The following is a 16,295-nucleotide window of genomic DNA, read 5'->3' as shown; positions in this document are numbered from 1 at the left end:
ATAATTAAATGTTATCAATTAAAATAATGATAATAAAATCAATCAATATATTAATACAATTCAAATGAGATCTGAATCGCAATGTAAAAAACTGTAATTGTAATTTTAGCTGTGTGTTATTAAAAAAATTAGATTATTCGCATTATTATAGGGCGATAAAAAAATTAAGGTATTAATATAAATAAAGTTTTTATTGATTTAATATAAGATTTATAATATATATTCAAGATATATAATATATATTGATATAAGTACACTTCAATGTGTTATCACTTAAATACTAACAATATTAAACCCAGCGTTTTACAATATATGCATGGCCAAGTCCACAGTGTGTAATATGTGTCATATTACAATATTCCAATTCTGGGAGATTGAAAAGTTTCCAATTTGGTACGTGAACAAATGTATTGTTGTCAATTCGATAAGCTTGATAATGATCATCATAATAAGTATAACTTGTGACTTCTTTTGTTATTATAAACAAATTATCCAAGTTATCCTCAAATAAAATATGCACTAAAAAAACCGAGGGCCTGTTTCTGATGGAATCATTAAAATCATATTTTTTTTAATTGTCCGAGCTTCAAATTTGATGAAATTTATTTCCAATACCGTGTCTTGCATATTTTCGGGTAAACAAGATGCAAATGATTTATATTCAGGTAAATTCTTTGTAGGTAGCTTATCAGACACACCACGGTAATAGCAGGACTTACTTTGAGAAGAATTAAGTAAGAATCGATAACTTAAATGAAGCTGATGTTTTACCGCCAATGCTTTACAAATATTTTTTCGGCTTACTGATGCCCGTGCGGTTATTTTTGACTCTTTATTTTTACTTTCACCTCTCATGGTATTCAAATTCCAAGCTGGACCCAAGAGTCTCATTATTCGAGCATAATGAAGAAGGAAATGGTGCTTAGGTTTTAAACATCCAGGGAATAAGAGAGTCAAAGATCTTAAATATTTATTGATCAAGTTCTCTAAATAGTCACATAGGTCAAAATGAATAACTGTAGATGTTACTATATCTATTATTTCTTTTAATAATATGCATAATTTCCAATAAGGATCATTTCGTGGAATAAAATGTCCAATAAGTACCCCAATATTTTTAATGAAACAAAGTGCTTCAGCGGCTGACATTTTTACATACTTTTCATTAATCTGAGCTTTTTTAAGAGTTCGTGGTTTATTTCTAGCTTCGTCACCGTAATATAAACTTTCGATTCTATTATTAAGTTCATCCAGAGTGAAAAATTTTGCCGTAGTAATGAAATAATTCAGAATCAAACCCAAGTCGTATTCAGCGGTACCCTCTAAAATATCGTGCATCACATCAACTGTTGAATGGTCAATAGCTGTTGAAGATTCAATTTTACTTAGCACGGACTGTCTTGCGATACCAGTTTCAGATGGCTTATTTTTCATTAAGTCTTGATGATAAGTTTCTGATGTACGTAAGTCACATAGTGATTCAGTGAATATGTTATTTATTTCTTGACGGTTAATAGAGCAGAATCTGCATGGATGATGTGACGAAAAACAACTGATGAATCCTAACATTGAATGAATTGCGAGATTATCTCCGATAACTCCCACTAACGAAAAATAAATTTGAGTTTGACCTGATGAAGTTGTGATAGTTATACCGTCTGACTCGAGAAATTTCAATTCTTCAACAGCATGAGATAACATTTTCTCTAAAGATACGTGCTTTAAATCTTCAGCTTTGTATAATGCTAATAAAAAAATATTTTCAACTTTAGACGGCAGATGAGGTGGTAAACACGAAATAATAATGTATATGGTTCCTAGTTTTCCTAATCCTTTGTGACTACCTAAAGAGTTGTTAGTTTCATAGTCGTCTTGATAAAGAAATATCGGAAAAACTAGTTTATTACCAAAACATTCTTTTTTTTTTTCCAAATGAAACACTGTACTTCATTTGTTATAAATATAGATTATTTTTCTAATTGATTTAAGTATGATACTATATCTTCAAAAATATGAGGCAAATCAAAAAATTTTACTAAAACTTTTCGTAACGGTACTACTTGAACATAAAGATCATCAACGGTTAAACTCGTATTCTCATTTTCAATTTTATAAACTAATTTTCCACCTACTTTTATTTCGGTTGGTGGTATGTATGTATTCAAATTTTGAAAATATTGTAAGCTTTGACTTTCAGTACTATAACAGGGCTAAGCTGCTACTCTGGTCGTCCTTACAAAGGGCGCCACTGGAAGTAATAATGGCCTCCCAGAGCCGGATCTTGGATCGTCAGGGTCGGTCTAATGTTGTTTAATTGTAAGAGAAGGATGAGGAAGGATAATTTATAAATAAATTAATATGATTTTAACGTTTCACTTTTATACCTTTTATTTAATTAACTGTTTAACCTTGTACCTTATAAACCTTTTTTAACCTTATAAACTTTATATCTTATTTAACCTTATATCTTATATAACCCTTATAACTTTTTATAAACCTTATTTTATCATAAACCTTTTTATTTTATAAAACTTTTATTATAACCTTTATTTTAAACCTTTTTATTATAATTATGACCCGCAATGATTTACTTAATCTAATCCATTTTATAACCCGCAATAATTAAAATATAGCCGTTACCTTTGGCATATCACACACACACTTACACCTTATTAGCCAACTACCTTTGGCAACTAAATTAAAATCGCTTAACCTTCGCGAGACCTTATTTTCTAGTTTTAAAAATCTTGATCATCCTGATCTATTCCACACACACACTCACTCAGTCCCCTGGACTATTTTACACTCACTCTGAATTTATTACTAAATGGCGTCCTGCCATCGACTCAGTGTTACCAGATGGACTCATCTACTTTCCCCTAAACGCCCGCGTAAAATCCCCTAGATTGAAATAAAATCCCCTAAATTAAATGACTGAAATTATCAGACGTCTGATGACTTTTTGAATTTGTTTTTTTTAATAAATAAATTATATAAATATAATTTAAACATTTGCACGTGAAAAAATTAAAAAAACTTGAAGAACATTTTAGGATAATTTTTTTTTATAAAAATTTATCTTTTAGAAACTTAAAAAGTTTATAAAATGTCTGCTGACTTTAATATCATTAAATCAAAGATCTTATAATTAATATTGTAAAGCTTGTTGAAGAATCAATGTACTATATATTGTGTTTAGAATAAAATATGTTTAAATATGATTAAAAATACATTAAAGTCTTACTGTTTTATTAGTTTAAAATTTTTTTCCGAAAAAAATAAACCATTTTTAGTACAGGTGATAATAAAGTATGAAAAACATATTTTCATACGAAACTTAGTATAAATAATAAGTTATGTTATATTTTATAAATTATTTAATAGTTAAAATCTTTAAAAATTTTTCAATTATTGTTTAAAACTCTAATAAATTATTTAATAGGCAAAATCTTTTAAAATTTTTAAAACATTGTTTAAAACTCTAATAAATTATTTAATTCAGACGAGGACGCTGTTTAACATGTGGACAACGATTATTTGCCATTTTCCTTTTTTTTTAAAGAAAATATGTTTTTTTATCTATAATGAAGCATGTTTGTAATTCTCATTGATAATTTATTAAAAAAATTTTAAAAATTTCTGTTCTGAACTGAAATCGTTCTTCGTTCCTTTTTTTTCAACTTAAATTTAAGGAAGTTTGTAATCCCCTGATCAAATCCCCTAAAACAATGTTTTCCCTAGATTTCCCACCAAGCCGTCTAAAATCCACTAAATTTAGGGGAAAATCCCCCAACCTGGTAACACTGCATCGACTAATTTTTCCGCCACAGCTTTTTAATAAATAAACAAATTAATTAAATATTTTGATTAAAGAGATTAATTCAATTAATTAATTATTTAATTTTATCACTCCTCAATTCCTTTACATATCTTATTTTACCCTGATTCAATAACTTTTCCGAACTTTTATCAGCAATTCATTCCTCCAAGTTTTCGGTTATTTTAATGACGATTTAATTCTTAAATTTTCCTTTTCCGTTAAATTCATTTATTTTCTTCACTTAATTTATTTCTTTATTTAACTAATTATTTTATGTAAATTAATTTCCTTAATTAGTAATTGACTTGTCATTACCGGTGACCTTGACTACGGACTTGATGTTTTTTTACCGAGACATTAATTTTCTTTATTTCAATGTTATTCAATTTTAATTAATTTATTAATTAATTTATCAATTCTATGGACTTGATCATTGACTAGACCCGATAATTTCCGGTGCGTGGGTTACACGATCTACCTGGAAATTTCTAGAACATTTCCGGCGAACTGCCTGGAAATATATTACTACGCAATAGCTCCGGCAACCTGCCTGGAGTCAATCAATTTAGTTAATTTATATATTTTACTTCTAGCCAATTTATATATGTTAATTTCCCAAATTAATTTCGACGCGACGATACCAGATATACGACTAAATACTTAATAAATTTTTCCGGTTTACGGCCTGGAATAAATTTATATAAATACCTTTACACAATTAAATTTTCACAGGTTTGTCCTCGTCTTGTTATTCGTCTTGGTATCGGGTTCTGGGTTGCGGGTATGTTCCTTTTGTCCGTCTCTTTAGTGTTTTATTGTCTGGTCCTGTTCGGTATTCGTCCTCTCTCTCTTTCTCTCGCACCGAACTCTCGTTCTCTCCTTCACCTGCTTTTCAAATACAATCAGTAATTTTCCGAGGGAATACCGGCTACCTGCCTGGTATTTTATATACAATTTGGAAATGATTATCGCTTGGTTCCACAATCGTTAACCCAAGTCGCAATTAAATAATTACCTGATGAATTTATTGGCGTCTGTTGGTGGCGTCTATTCAGCTATACACTTTCACTTTTCTACGTCTTGACGGTCCGGTCGTTCTCGTGACAAGTGCCGCTTTTCGTTCCGGCTTCCGTTTATAAAATCTTACACCCCGTATGACTTCGGGTGTCCTCGGTTATCAGTCACTCCTACTTAACGCTAATTGGGGACTGACGGACGAGCCTCCAATTTTCACTCCCCGATCGACTAGTCGCAACCTACCCGGATAACCCTGGGTGGTATTGCAACAATACCGACGGTGTGAACAATAGATCTTATTTTTGAATTTAATTTGAACGCGGTAAATTCAATTTACCCCGTTACAGTACTGAACAAGTTAAATGGATTTAATAATGCATCAAGCATCATAGTATATACAGATATATTATCAGATGATTCACCTAAATGTTTTAATCGATCCAATAATTGATTCAACAAATTTTTTATTGACTGGCACTGTAATATTTCGGTTACACCATTTGTTATTTCATTTACACGATTACGGGGTAGATCAGAAAAATCATATAACTTGGCAACAAAAAGAGCAGCTGATGTATTTAAATCTTGGACAAATTGTTGTGGATCCATTATAACGTTTTAATTAATCGAACTTGATATTGGAATGGTTTTCTATGAAAGTTATAGCTTTTTGTAATTGGATCGATGATTTATCTTGTGATGAAATTCTGTATAAGACTTTTTTGATGAATATCCATACGTTACTGCAAGCTTTAGGAAACGGGCATGAAGTTGTCGGGAAAATTTTGAATGTTGTGTCTAATGTTTCAATAACTGATGCGAAAGAGTATTGCACTTTGTTTACAATAGTATAAAAAGCTGAAGGTGAAGTTGCAGGTCCCACAAAGACCATAAACGGGTAAACAGATTCTTTACTTGCATTTATGAAATTCTTTCGTCTTTCAACTTCTGTTTTTAAATCATCAACATTCTAAAGCAAACATATAATTTCAATAATTTTTTTATAACCGCCAAAAAAAGATTTTTGATGATAAACAAAAATTTTACCTCAACGTGTAGTATAAATGAATCTTTAATATTTTTCTTGCTATCGTCAGCAATGTGTGTTGAATTATTTTTTCGTCGTTTTGTAGTGCTAGCAATGTTTGATCTAATCGCATCTAATAATAACGAAAGAATGATAGCATCTTCATTTGCTAAAATGATAGAATATTAAATTAATTTAGTCAAAAATAATTTTGTATTCAAAATTATAAAATTTCAACGAACCATCTGGTAATTCTAATAGATTTTGTAGCGATTCTGCCAAATTAAAATTATCTGTTCTTTTTGATGCAATGAAACTTTCTAAGCTACTCCGTAATGCAGTCCAAGATTCCCTTAATGATTTAGCATTACCAAACTGGTACTCAAAATCAGTATGAATCTACATTAAAAAAGCCTGGAGTTAGTTTGTGAATTTTAAATAATCGATTGCTGACAGTATAACACGATAATGTTTGAAACTTACTAATTCATCAGCTCTTTGATCAGACATACAAGGAAAAATATCAAATTCAACAAGTTTATCTTGCCTATCTGATTTCAGTTGTTTTCGGATTACGAAAGCATCTTCCCAAGCTTTTTTTACTGAATTCCAATCATCGCCTTTAGCACACTGAAGGATTTTCAGGCTCTCTGCTGAAGCTTCCGTGGCTACAATCAGAAAATTTAATATCAACATCATTTCTAAAGATCTGTAGAGAATTTAAACTTATTTCGTGGCTCCTCCGAAACTGACAAGTTTTGTTTATTACTAACTAATAATCCAGATTCGATTAATTGTTTTCTAGCGTAACTCACTTGGTTCTGCAATTTACCAGTGGGATTAATTTTTTTAATTCCGTCGGTGATTCCTGGAGAATAATAAATTCCTGGTCTTTCATCAAAAGTATCACTGATTTCTTGAGCTAAATATTTCAATACAGCCGTTGAAACTCTAAAATTTACAACACAAATAATTAACGTATTCTATGGGACTGAGCAATAAAATAAGCCATTAAATTAGTAATAATAAAAATATACAGTTAAACAAATGGATTAAATGTATATAGATGAAGTAAAAGTGGAAACAGATTTATTAACTTAATTTATAAAATAAATTATGCTGTTCAATATTTCTCAAAAGTTATAAGAAAAAACAGTATGGCTTAAAATGAATTGTAAACAATTTTTTTTCAAGTTTCACATCTGTGGTGGTCCCAATTTAATACTTAGTTTTTTTTTTTTATTTTTTGATTTCTTACCCTTATTGATCTTTTTGCAACAATTTATTGTTTTCAATTAAAAGACATTCATGTTATTAATTAATAGTATTGTGGTTTTTTTAATCGATTATTTTAATTAGTTCTATTCAATTACTATAACTAACGATAATGAAGAACTGTTCAAAAATTAACGAAATATTTGTTTACTCTAATTTTGTCATCGGTGATTCAACTGTTACGTTTTTCTTAAGCATTATTATATACATTTCTCTATTTATGACTAATTCTGCTAAATTATGTGATAAGCAATCTGATAATGAGTGACGAGATTTGTAATAGCTAATTATCAATCGTCCTTTATAGCTTTTATTTAACTATGTTAGTAAGTCTTGTCTTTCCGGGACATATGTGACAGAGTCAAGATTAACAGGAGTATTACATTCATGGCAGATAGTATGATAAGCATTTGTCACATCTAAATTTCTATAATTATTAGTGTTAATCGATCTTTCTGATGACAATGGAATAGATGTACTATTAGCTGCTTCCGACATATCTATATTCATATTAGAAGGAACATTTGAGGTCTCGATAGATTCCGTCATATCTATAAAACATAAAATTAACAAAAAAAAAGTAGTCATACATATTAAAGCAAAAATAAAAACCGTAAAATTATGTTAACAAGAAATAAACCCTATTAAATTCATAAGAATTCAAACTATACTTAGTAAATAAAAATTGAGAAAGTTTTAAACTTTTATTGTGCATAACCTTTTTTAATATTTAAAATGTGCTTAATTATTTACGATCCTGAATTCAGCAGACAATTAAAAATTTTTTGATTTTTTTTGAACAATTAAATTTAAATAAAAAAAAAAAAAAACTAAAAATATGCACATGTAGAAAATTTAAAAGACTATAAGTGCAATTTTTGGAAATATTTTTTCTTTTATAATTTCTCGCTTAAAAAAAAATCCGAAAATTATTAGACGTCGACTAACTTCAGTATCATTAATTATTTTAAGGGTCATACAAAATAAATTAAATAAATAAAAAAAAAGAATGGTTAGTTTGAAGACAAAGTATTTGAGATAGTGTAAAACGTTATTAAATTGTTTAAAATTCGATACTTTTAGCAACTTACCTTTTAAAAATTAAAAGAATAAAAATTAAAAATAATTTACTCTAATAATAAACACATATAAATTAAAAAAGATGAAAATATGCAAATGAACATAAACACTTGTACTGCACTGAAAGATAAAACTATGTAAATTCAAATAAAGTAACCTTTAACGGCATTAAATTTATAAATGTAAGATGGTACTGAATCCCATCCTACATTGTAGTCAGTTAAATGTCGCATGGTAACTGAATAAATGTTAGATTTAAATAGGTCCCATCGGTAACATAGGACTGGTTACCATCCTATAGATTGGACTGACTACAATGTAAGATCGTAGCCACCACCACGCGGGATTCGACTCAGTCTCATGTTACGCAGCCCCATCTTGGATGGAAATGAGTACAATCTCAGATTGGACTGAGTTAAATGTACATTGTAGCAGGTCCAATGTGTAAATTTTTTTCACACCAGATGGGACTCAGTACAATCTGACATTGTACCCAGTCCAATCTCGTTCTTTCCGTGTAGTTATTATATATTTTTTTCTTTTTAACATATATATAAATGGGGCATTCCATGCCAAATCACCGAGGTTTCGGCCCGACCCCCTTCGATTTCGCTGAAAATTTTTTATCATTTTCTACCCTACCAAAGACATTTTCCTGAATTTTTTCAGATTTTTTTACCCAACCCAAAAAAAGTTACGAATTTTTGAAAAAAAAAAACGCTCTTTTTCTTCAAATTGCTGTAACTTTGACACAAATTGACCTTTTGGCAAGTTTTTTTTTGGAAAAATATTGTTATTAATTGTAGTTTTCAGAAAAAAATACAAAAAATTTTCCGGAAGTCACGATATATAAAATATTTCAGTTTTTTCAATAAAACCGTAATTTTTTCGAAGTCGGAAACCTTCGATTCTAATTTTTTTGTCTCAAAAAAAAACTTCAACCAAGAAAGTATTTAACCCTGCCATTCCCATTTTGTGCCGACTTTCCTTTATATTTTTTTTTTCGATTAAAATTAAAAAAATTTCTAAATTTGGCTTATTTTTTATGACTTTGCGCTGAAGTTTCTTTGGATTGTTTTTAAAAGCTCAGAAGTTGAATAAAATTGGACAATAACAACCGTAAAGTGTATTAGGGGCAAGAATTGATTTTTTTGGAAGAAAATTTCCAATTTTTAAATACAGTGAAACCTAAACCTACAATTAACCTTCTCACTAAGACAATTTATAGATAAACTGAGAAAAATATCGATAGCCTTATAGACAATTTTAGATCAAATTAAACGGAATATAGTCTAGTACCGAATATCTCAACTGGTAGAGCACTCGGCGCGATACCGACATGGTCTAGGTTCGATTCTCAGTTCGGACTATTGATATTTTTCTGAGTTTATCTCATGTTTATAAAGTCTTTGTCCGATACTGCTAAAAAGATCTATTACTTTTCTGATGGAGCTCCGCAACAATTCAAAAACTTCAAAAACTTTGTTAATTTATATTATCACAAAGAAGATTTTGGAGTAAATGCTGAATGGCATTTCTTTGCCAGTTACCATGGCAAAGGACCTTGTGACGGTATAGGAGGAACACTAAAACGAGCTGCAGCAAGAGCTAGTCTTCAACTACCATTTGATAAGCAAATATCAAACCCCCAAGAATTGTATCAATGGGCTGTGCAACCAAATAACTTGCCAAAAATCGGAGTAAGATATTCAACTACTGCAGATTATGAAAAAGCAACGGAGACTTTAAATATACGTTATTCCAAAGCTAAAACTATCACCGGTACACAAAAGTATCATTGCGCTATGCCAAATACAGATGGATCTCTTACAATGAAACTGATATCTAGCTCAACTGAGACTTATTCTTGTAAAATATTTAAACGCCAAAAAAAATAAAAAAAACCTTATAAAAGTTATAAATAAAATTAAACCTAGAACTTTAAATTTTGACTTTAATTGTTTGTTATCATAATGTATGGTATTCTTTCAGATATCATCTCATAAAACCGCGTATAATAATACATAAATAATAAAAAAAGACATAAAAAAAATATAATTAATTTCAAAATTAAAAAAAAAATTATAACCGATCATTATCCCATTACGAGACTAGGCTCAAAATTCGTGTTTTGGGGAGTAATATTTTTGATAATTTAAAAAAAAAAATCGAAAGATACAAACAATCTTAAAATCGCTGTTTTAAGTTTAAAATAAAAAAAAAACAATCAAATACATAATAAATAATTTTTTGCATAAATTTTTTAGAGAATTCATCAAAAAACACGAATTTTGAAAAAAAAAAGATCCAAATCGGATAACTTTCCACTAAGTTATGGCTATTTAAAAAAAAAATCCCCGAAATCTTATAAAATTCATATCTCCCCAGATAGCAAAATGACTTCTTGATGAGTTCTGAATGTGTTCCTATTTATGATTTGGACGTCTTAAAAACATGTTAAAGAAGTCTTTAAGAAGTTCTCAAGATGTCGAATGCGCCACCTAGCGAACTCAGTAAGACGTCTTTAAAAAGAGTTCTCAAAGAGTTCTTTTTTCTGCACGGAAAAAAGCGCAGCTCAAAATTAGCTAATAATTATAGTCGTCAAATAAAAATTACTTTCCTAAGAGAAATTTACAATCCCAAACCAAAAATTACTATTATCAATGGAAAATTACATTTTTTTGTTGATTCTTACAATCAGTATTGTAAATTTTACGATTTGTAAAAGTTATAATACAGATTAGCAAAAATTGAATAAAGAATGGTAATAATCCATAACTATTTTACAACGATCGTTCTGGAAATAACAATATTCAAAAATCTCTTTGATAATATTACAATTCTTCGTTAAAAACATTTGTAAGAGTATAAATTGAATATTACAATTCATTAAGAATAAATTACTTTAAAACTTATATTTCTTTTTATCTATTCCATAAAATTCAGTAGATAAAATAAAAAATATTAGTATAGAGTAGATAGTGATTTGCATTTAGAAACAACAGAAAAGTCACTCATGACTCAAGTTATGTTTACATGAATTTTGCAAAAATTATTCATTTATATCCCGATTATTACAATTTGTAAGATTATTAATTTTATTTTATAACATTTTAAAACTATTACTGAAAACATTGTAAAAAGAACTCAGGTATTCTAAAAATTATAATATCAAATAAATTTTGTTAAGGTATTGCAGTTTTTAAAACATCGATAACGTGAATTGCTACTTAGCGGGTAAAAATTACTATTTGCCATTGTGACTTTTAATGCGTAAGATATAATATAGAGGTCATTGTATTTTATTTATATTTGGCATATACTTTGAGATATTGGAAGGGTACCTGTAGCCGAGTGGTTACCATGCTTGCACTTAAACTGGAATATTCGCAAGGCGTAGGTTCGAATCCCACAGTGGTGAAAAAAAAAAGATGGTGGATTTTAAATTGGTATAGAGATATATACATAAATATATAAACAGATAAATTCCGACAGTATATATATATATATATTGAAAAAAAAATTTATTATTACACACAAGGAGACAATTTTTACTATCTGCATTAGTAAAAATTCAATAGCAGTCTCAGTGAAAGTTTTATTCTAAGATAGATTTTTTACTAAATCAAATGGTAAATTTTATTGAATGCTCTAGTTTTGTACTCTAAAACTGAAAGGAATTTTACTTGTAATTTAGTAATTCATAGGATTAAGCGATTATAATTTTTACTCATTTAAAAGGAAAATTTCCACATTATTGGACCGTTTCAAGTTTGCCTCGGCGAAATAGTAATTTTGATTTGAAAATTAACGAATATTACCAGATTTTTTTCTCCGTGTGACTCCGCAAATAAGACTTCAGAATGAACTTACCATGACGTCTTAAGGAGTTCCTAATTTTGACTTCATTTTGACTTCAAAAAAGTTAATAAAAGAATACATTAAGACGTCACAAAACTGACGTCTTATTTATGGAGTCTCCAAGAACTCTTAATTAAGAGTTCTTAAAAATGACACCTTTAAGAAGTCATTATAAGACTTCTTGAAGACTCCTTCAAAAATACGTCGTAAAGCAGTCATTCTGACTTGAATGCTGTCTGGGTTCCGATTGGCTGGATGAAAAAATTTGAAAAAATTCATGAAAAGCTTTTTCTAGGGGTACAAAAAAGTGCCCCAATTTCAGCGAAATCGAAGATGCAAAAGTCATCAGTAGGACGATTTGGCATGGAATGCCCCATATATGTGTGTGAATTAATTTTTATTTAAAATTAAAAATTACAAATTAAAATTAAAATTAAAAATTAAAATTAAAATTAAAACTTAATAATTTTTTAGACTCGTCACATTTGGAAAAAAAAATAAAAACAAAAAATTTAAATGGTAATCATCGAAAAAATTTGATTTTTTTTCGAATAATCAAGTTTAAAAATAGAAGGACGTTCTGAAAAATTTTTTTGTATTTTTTTTCTAAAAATAGCCTTCAAAAACGAAGAAAATGAAAAAACAAAAAAAAGTTTTCATTTGGTCCATTTTCGGACAAACGCTGGGAATTAATAGAAAATTTCTTCTACACTCATTGTTTTATGATTAAAAGTAATTTTTTTTGGATTCCTAGCAATTTCCAAAGAATTTTTCCATAATCTATCATAATTCATCGAGTAGGTTCCAAAAATACCATTGGTTCAAAAGTTTATATATATATTAGGGTGTCCCAAAATGAAAAAATATATTTTTTTTAACGTCTTATGGGCTCAAAAGTTACTTCATATTATAAAAAGAATCCTCACAAAATTTCAGCCAGATATCTTTAAAATTGAGCTATCACAAAGGGGGGTCCCCTTTTCCATTTAAAACACACGCGAAAATTTTTCATTTTAGTTTTTCGTTATAAAGACTAAGAAAAAAATTTTTTTTTCCAGTTTTGCCTAGTATGATTTTGTAGGAATTTAAATTCTCTACAAAAAAGTGCTGATGCACTATGTATGTCAAACGAACTGGGAAAAAGTTACGGGGCTTCGAAAATCAACAAAAATTTAGTTTAATCAATGTTCAATTTTTTTTTATTATTTTTCATTTTTATTGCATCAAAAGATTTTTTTTTAAATTTTAACAACCACGCTATTGTAGGAAATTTAATTTCCTTAAAAAAGTATCTGATATCATATATACGTCAAATGAATGAGAAAAAAGTTACAGGGCTTTAAATGTCAACGAAAAATTAAGTTCACTTTCCGTTCACATTTTAGTTCAAAGAATTAATATGTTTTAAACTTCACTTTTCATTGACATTTAAAGCCCTGTAACTTTTTTCTCATTCATTTGACGTATATATGATATCAGATACTTTTTTAAGGAAATTAAATTTCCTACAATAGCGTGGTTGTTAAAATTTAAAAAAAAATCTTTTGATGCAATAAAAATGAAAAATAATAAAAAAAAATTGAACATTGATTAAACTAAATTTTTGTTGATTTTCGAAGCCCCGTAACTTTTTCCCAGTTCGTTTGACATACATAGTGCATCAGCACTTTTTTGTAGAGAATTTAAATTCCTACAAAATCATACTAGGCAAAACTGGAAAAAAAAATTTTTTTCTTAGTCTTTATAACGAAAAACTAAAATGAAAAATTTTCGCGTGTGTTTTAAATGGAAAAGGGGACCCCCCTTTGTGATAGCTCAATTTTAAAGATATCTGGCTGAAATTTTGTGAGGATTCTTTTTATAATATGAAGTAACTTTTGAGCCCATAAGACGTTAAAAAAAAAATATTTTTTCATTTTGGGACACCCTAATATATACACTGTAAAAAATAAGGTACTGACATCAAACTCCCTAAGAGTTTGACAAATTTCATCTTCAGTGAAACCAAATTCGTTTGAACCAACGAAAACTAGTTTGTCTCAAGAAAATCATTTTTATTGAATGAAAATCTCTACTCGATTATGAGAAATTGCTTAAGCGTTTATGTTAAAAGTTTTTAAGTTTGACCGTAATTAAAGTAACATTTGATTGAAAAGTAAAATATATTTCAATTAAATTTTGGATGTACTTGATTTAAAAATAAAAACTTGTTAACGCAAACTCTTCAAGTTTTAGAAATTTAACTGAAACTCTTGAAACGTTTAGTTTGACAACTTCACTTGTTTCAATGAAACAAAAGTAGTTTCCTATAATACCGAACGTGTCGTGTCAACCGACGAGTTTCTTGGAGAGAGAATCCAACGAGGTTGTAGGAATAATTTGACGCACTCACATTAAAACTGTAAAATATTCGACAAGAATATAAATGTATTCGTTACAAAATATCGAACTATATTTGAATGAAAGTCTTTATATTATCGGTTAAATAAAAAAATTTATTTATAAAAAGAGTCACATATTTATCACGTTTAGATCAATGTATAAGCAATTGACTGTATATATCCATTCAATATGAGAACAAAGTACTAGAAGCACAACTAAACTCAAACTTTCCTACTGGTCCCGTAGCGTAGCGGTAAAGCGCCTGACTCTCGCGCGTAAGGTGCTGGGTTCGATTCCTCCGGATACCAATTCTGCGGTTATTTAAATATTCACTAAAAACTGAGTATGTCGAAATTAATTGTAAAGTGTAATGTATATAATATAATAATAATAATAATAATAATATAACGTAATTGTCCCAATACTTATTAAAAAAAATAATAATAATACTAATAGTAATAATAATAATAAAATCAAAAATAAAAAAATACGTAAGAAAAAAAATTTTTTTTTAAATTAATTATCGATGAAATAATTAAAGGCAATATTCACTTGATGCAGATTACTGTTTTTTTGGATCAATGCAATACAGCAACTTGAAACAATTCGATTTTTATTGAATCAATTGCAAGGACAGTTTCAACGGACCTACAAAAATATTACTTTCAACACTAAAATTCATTTGCTTTAATAAAATTTTGACTTAACTGAAAATTCATACCTTCAATCACCTAACAATTTACTTTGAGTGAAATTTTTAATTATTTTATATAAAACAAAAATCATTATTGTATCAACAGTTTCAATGACTTGAACTAATTTCTATTTTTTTTTAAATGAAAAAAGTTATTGAGTTATATCAAATACTATAGAGTTAGTTCAAACGACTTGGTACCTTCCCTCAAGAAACTCTCAGTTGAAGCAAAATATACTGTCAAACGTAGAGGGCGGTAGACTCAATCGCTTGACGCGCTTGGCTGTATCCAAACGCACGGAGTACTTGAGCCAAACGAATCTGGTTTGACGTCAGGAATCTTTTTTTACAGTGTATATACATATACATATATATATATATGGGTCATTCCACCAAATAAAATTATTTTTACGGGGCGACCCTCGTCGATTTGGTTCAAACTTTGTGGAGTCGTTCTATATATTAAAAAAAAAATTCTCTGAAAATTTGAGCCTTTCATATGCAGCTGTTTCAAAGTTATGATTTTTTGGATTTTTTAAAAATTTTTGTTTTCAACTTTTTCATTAATTTTTTTGAAGGAAAAATTTTTTTTTAAAAAATGAGCACATAACAGTTTTTCGTAGGAAAAATTCTCAGCTTTCCAATAAGAATATCCATTTTTTATTTTATGTTACAGAATACCTTTTAAAATTCGATTAAAGACGAAAAAACGATTTTTATGACTGTGCGGCGCTTGATACATCTAATTTGATATTTTTTTTCTGAAAGCTGAGATTTTTTCCCACAAAATATGTAATTTTCACGATGTGCATATTTTTTGTTTGAACAAAATCAATAATTATTTAAATGCAAGTCATTAATTTGATAGTTTTAACAAACTGTAATAGTTCATTGTGTGGCAAGGGATGAAACAAAACGATGTCAGACGAAAGTAAAGTAGGCTGCCCGAGCCGTAGGCAAAAGCTGACAGTAATTGCAATCTGAAGTCGTGTTTCATCTAGTGTTACACACTATTTTTTTCATGATTACCTGCATTGAAAATTATTATCAGTGTCAGCAGCCAGTTAGAATCAAGTTATATTAAGACCAATGGTGTGATCAACCATTAGTGTACGCCTAACTTATGATTTGCAATTTAT

At 28.8% G+C, this 16,295-nt stretch overlaps 2 protein-coding genes across 2 annotated transcripts in view; one reads left to right on the top strand and one right to left on the bottom strand.

The window, feature by feature from the left end:
• Positions 1 to 16,295, top strand: part of LOC130670539 (atos homolog protein A) — a 125,224-nt gene that overhangs the window by 98,007 nt on the left and 10,922 nt on the right. The window lies entirely within an intron of this gene.
• LOC130670616 (uncharacterized) lies at positions 5,978 to 6,984 on the bottom strand. The gene is made up of 2 exons (XM_057474041.1): positions 6,348 to 6,984; positions 5,978 to 6,263 (listed from the first exon to the last, which is right to left on the bottom strand). The coding sequence occupies exons 1-2, from the start codon at positions 6,561 to 6,563 to the stop codon at positions 6,060 to 6,062; spliced, it is 420 nt and encodes a 139-aa protein (XP_057330024.1). The 5' UTR covers positions 6,564 to 6,984; the 3' UTR covers positions 5,978 to 6,059.

Source organism: Microplitis mediator, chromosome 6 (genome assembly GCF_029852145.1).
Source record: "Microplitis mediator isolate UGA2020A chromosome 6, iyMicMedi2.1, whole genome shotgun sequence".
NCBI classification, from domain to species: Eukaryota; Metazoa; Arthropoda; class Insecta; order Hymenoptera; family Braconidae; genus Microplitis; species Microplitis mediator.
Note: the sequence above shows the minus strand (reverse complement) of the source record. Positions and strands in the feature narration are given on the sequence as shown.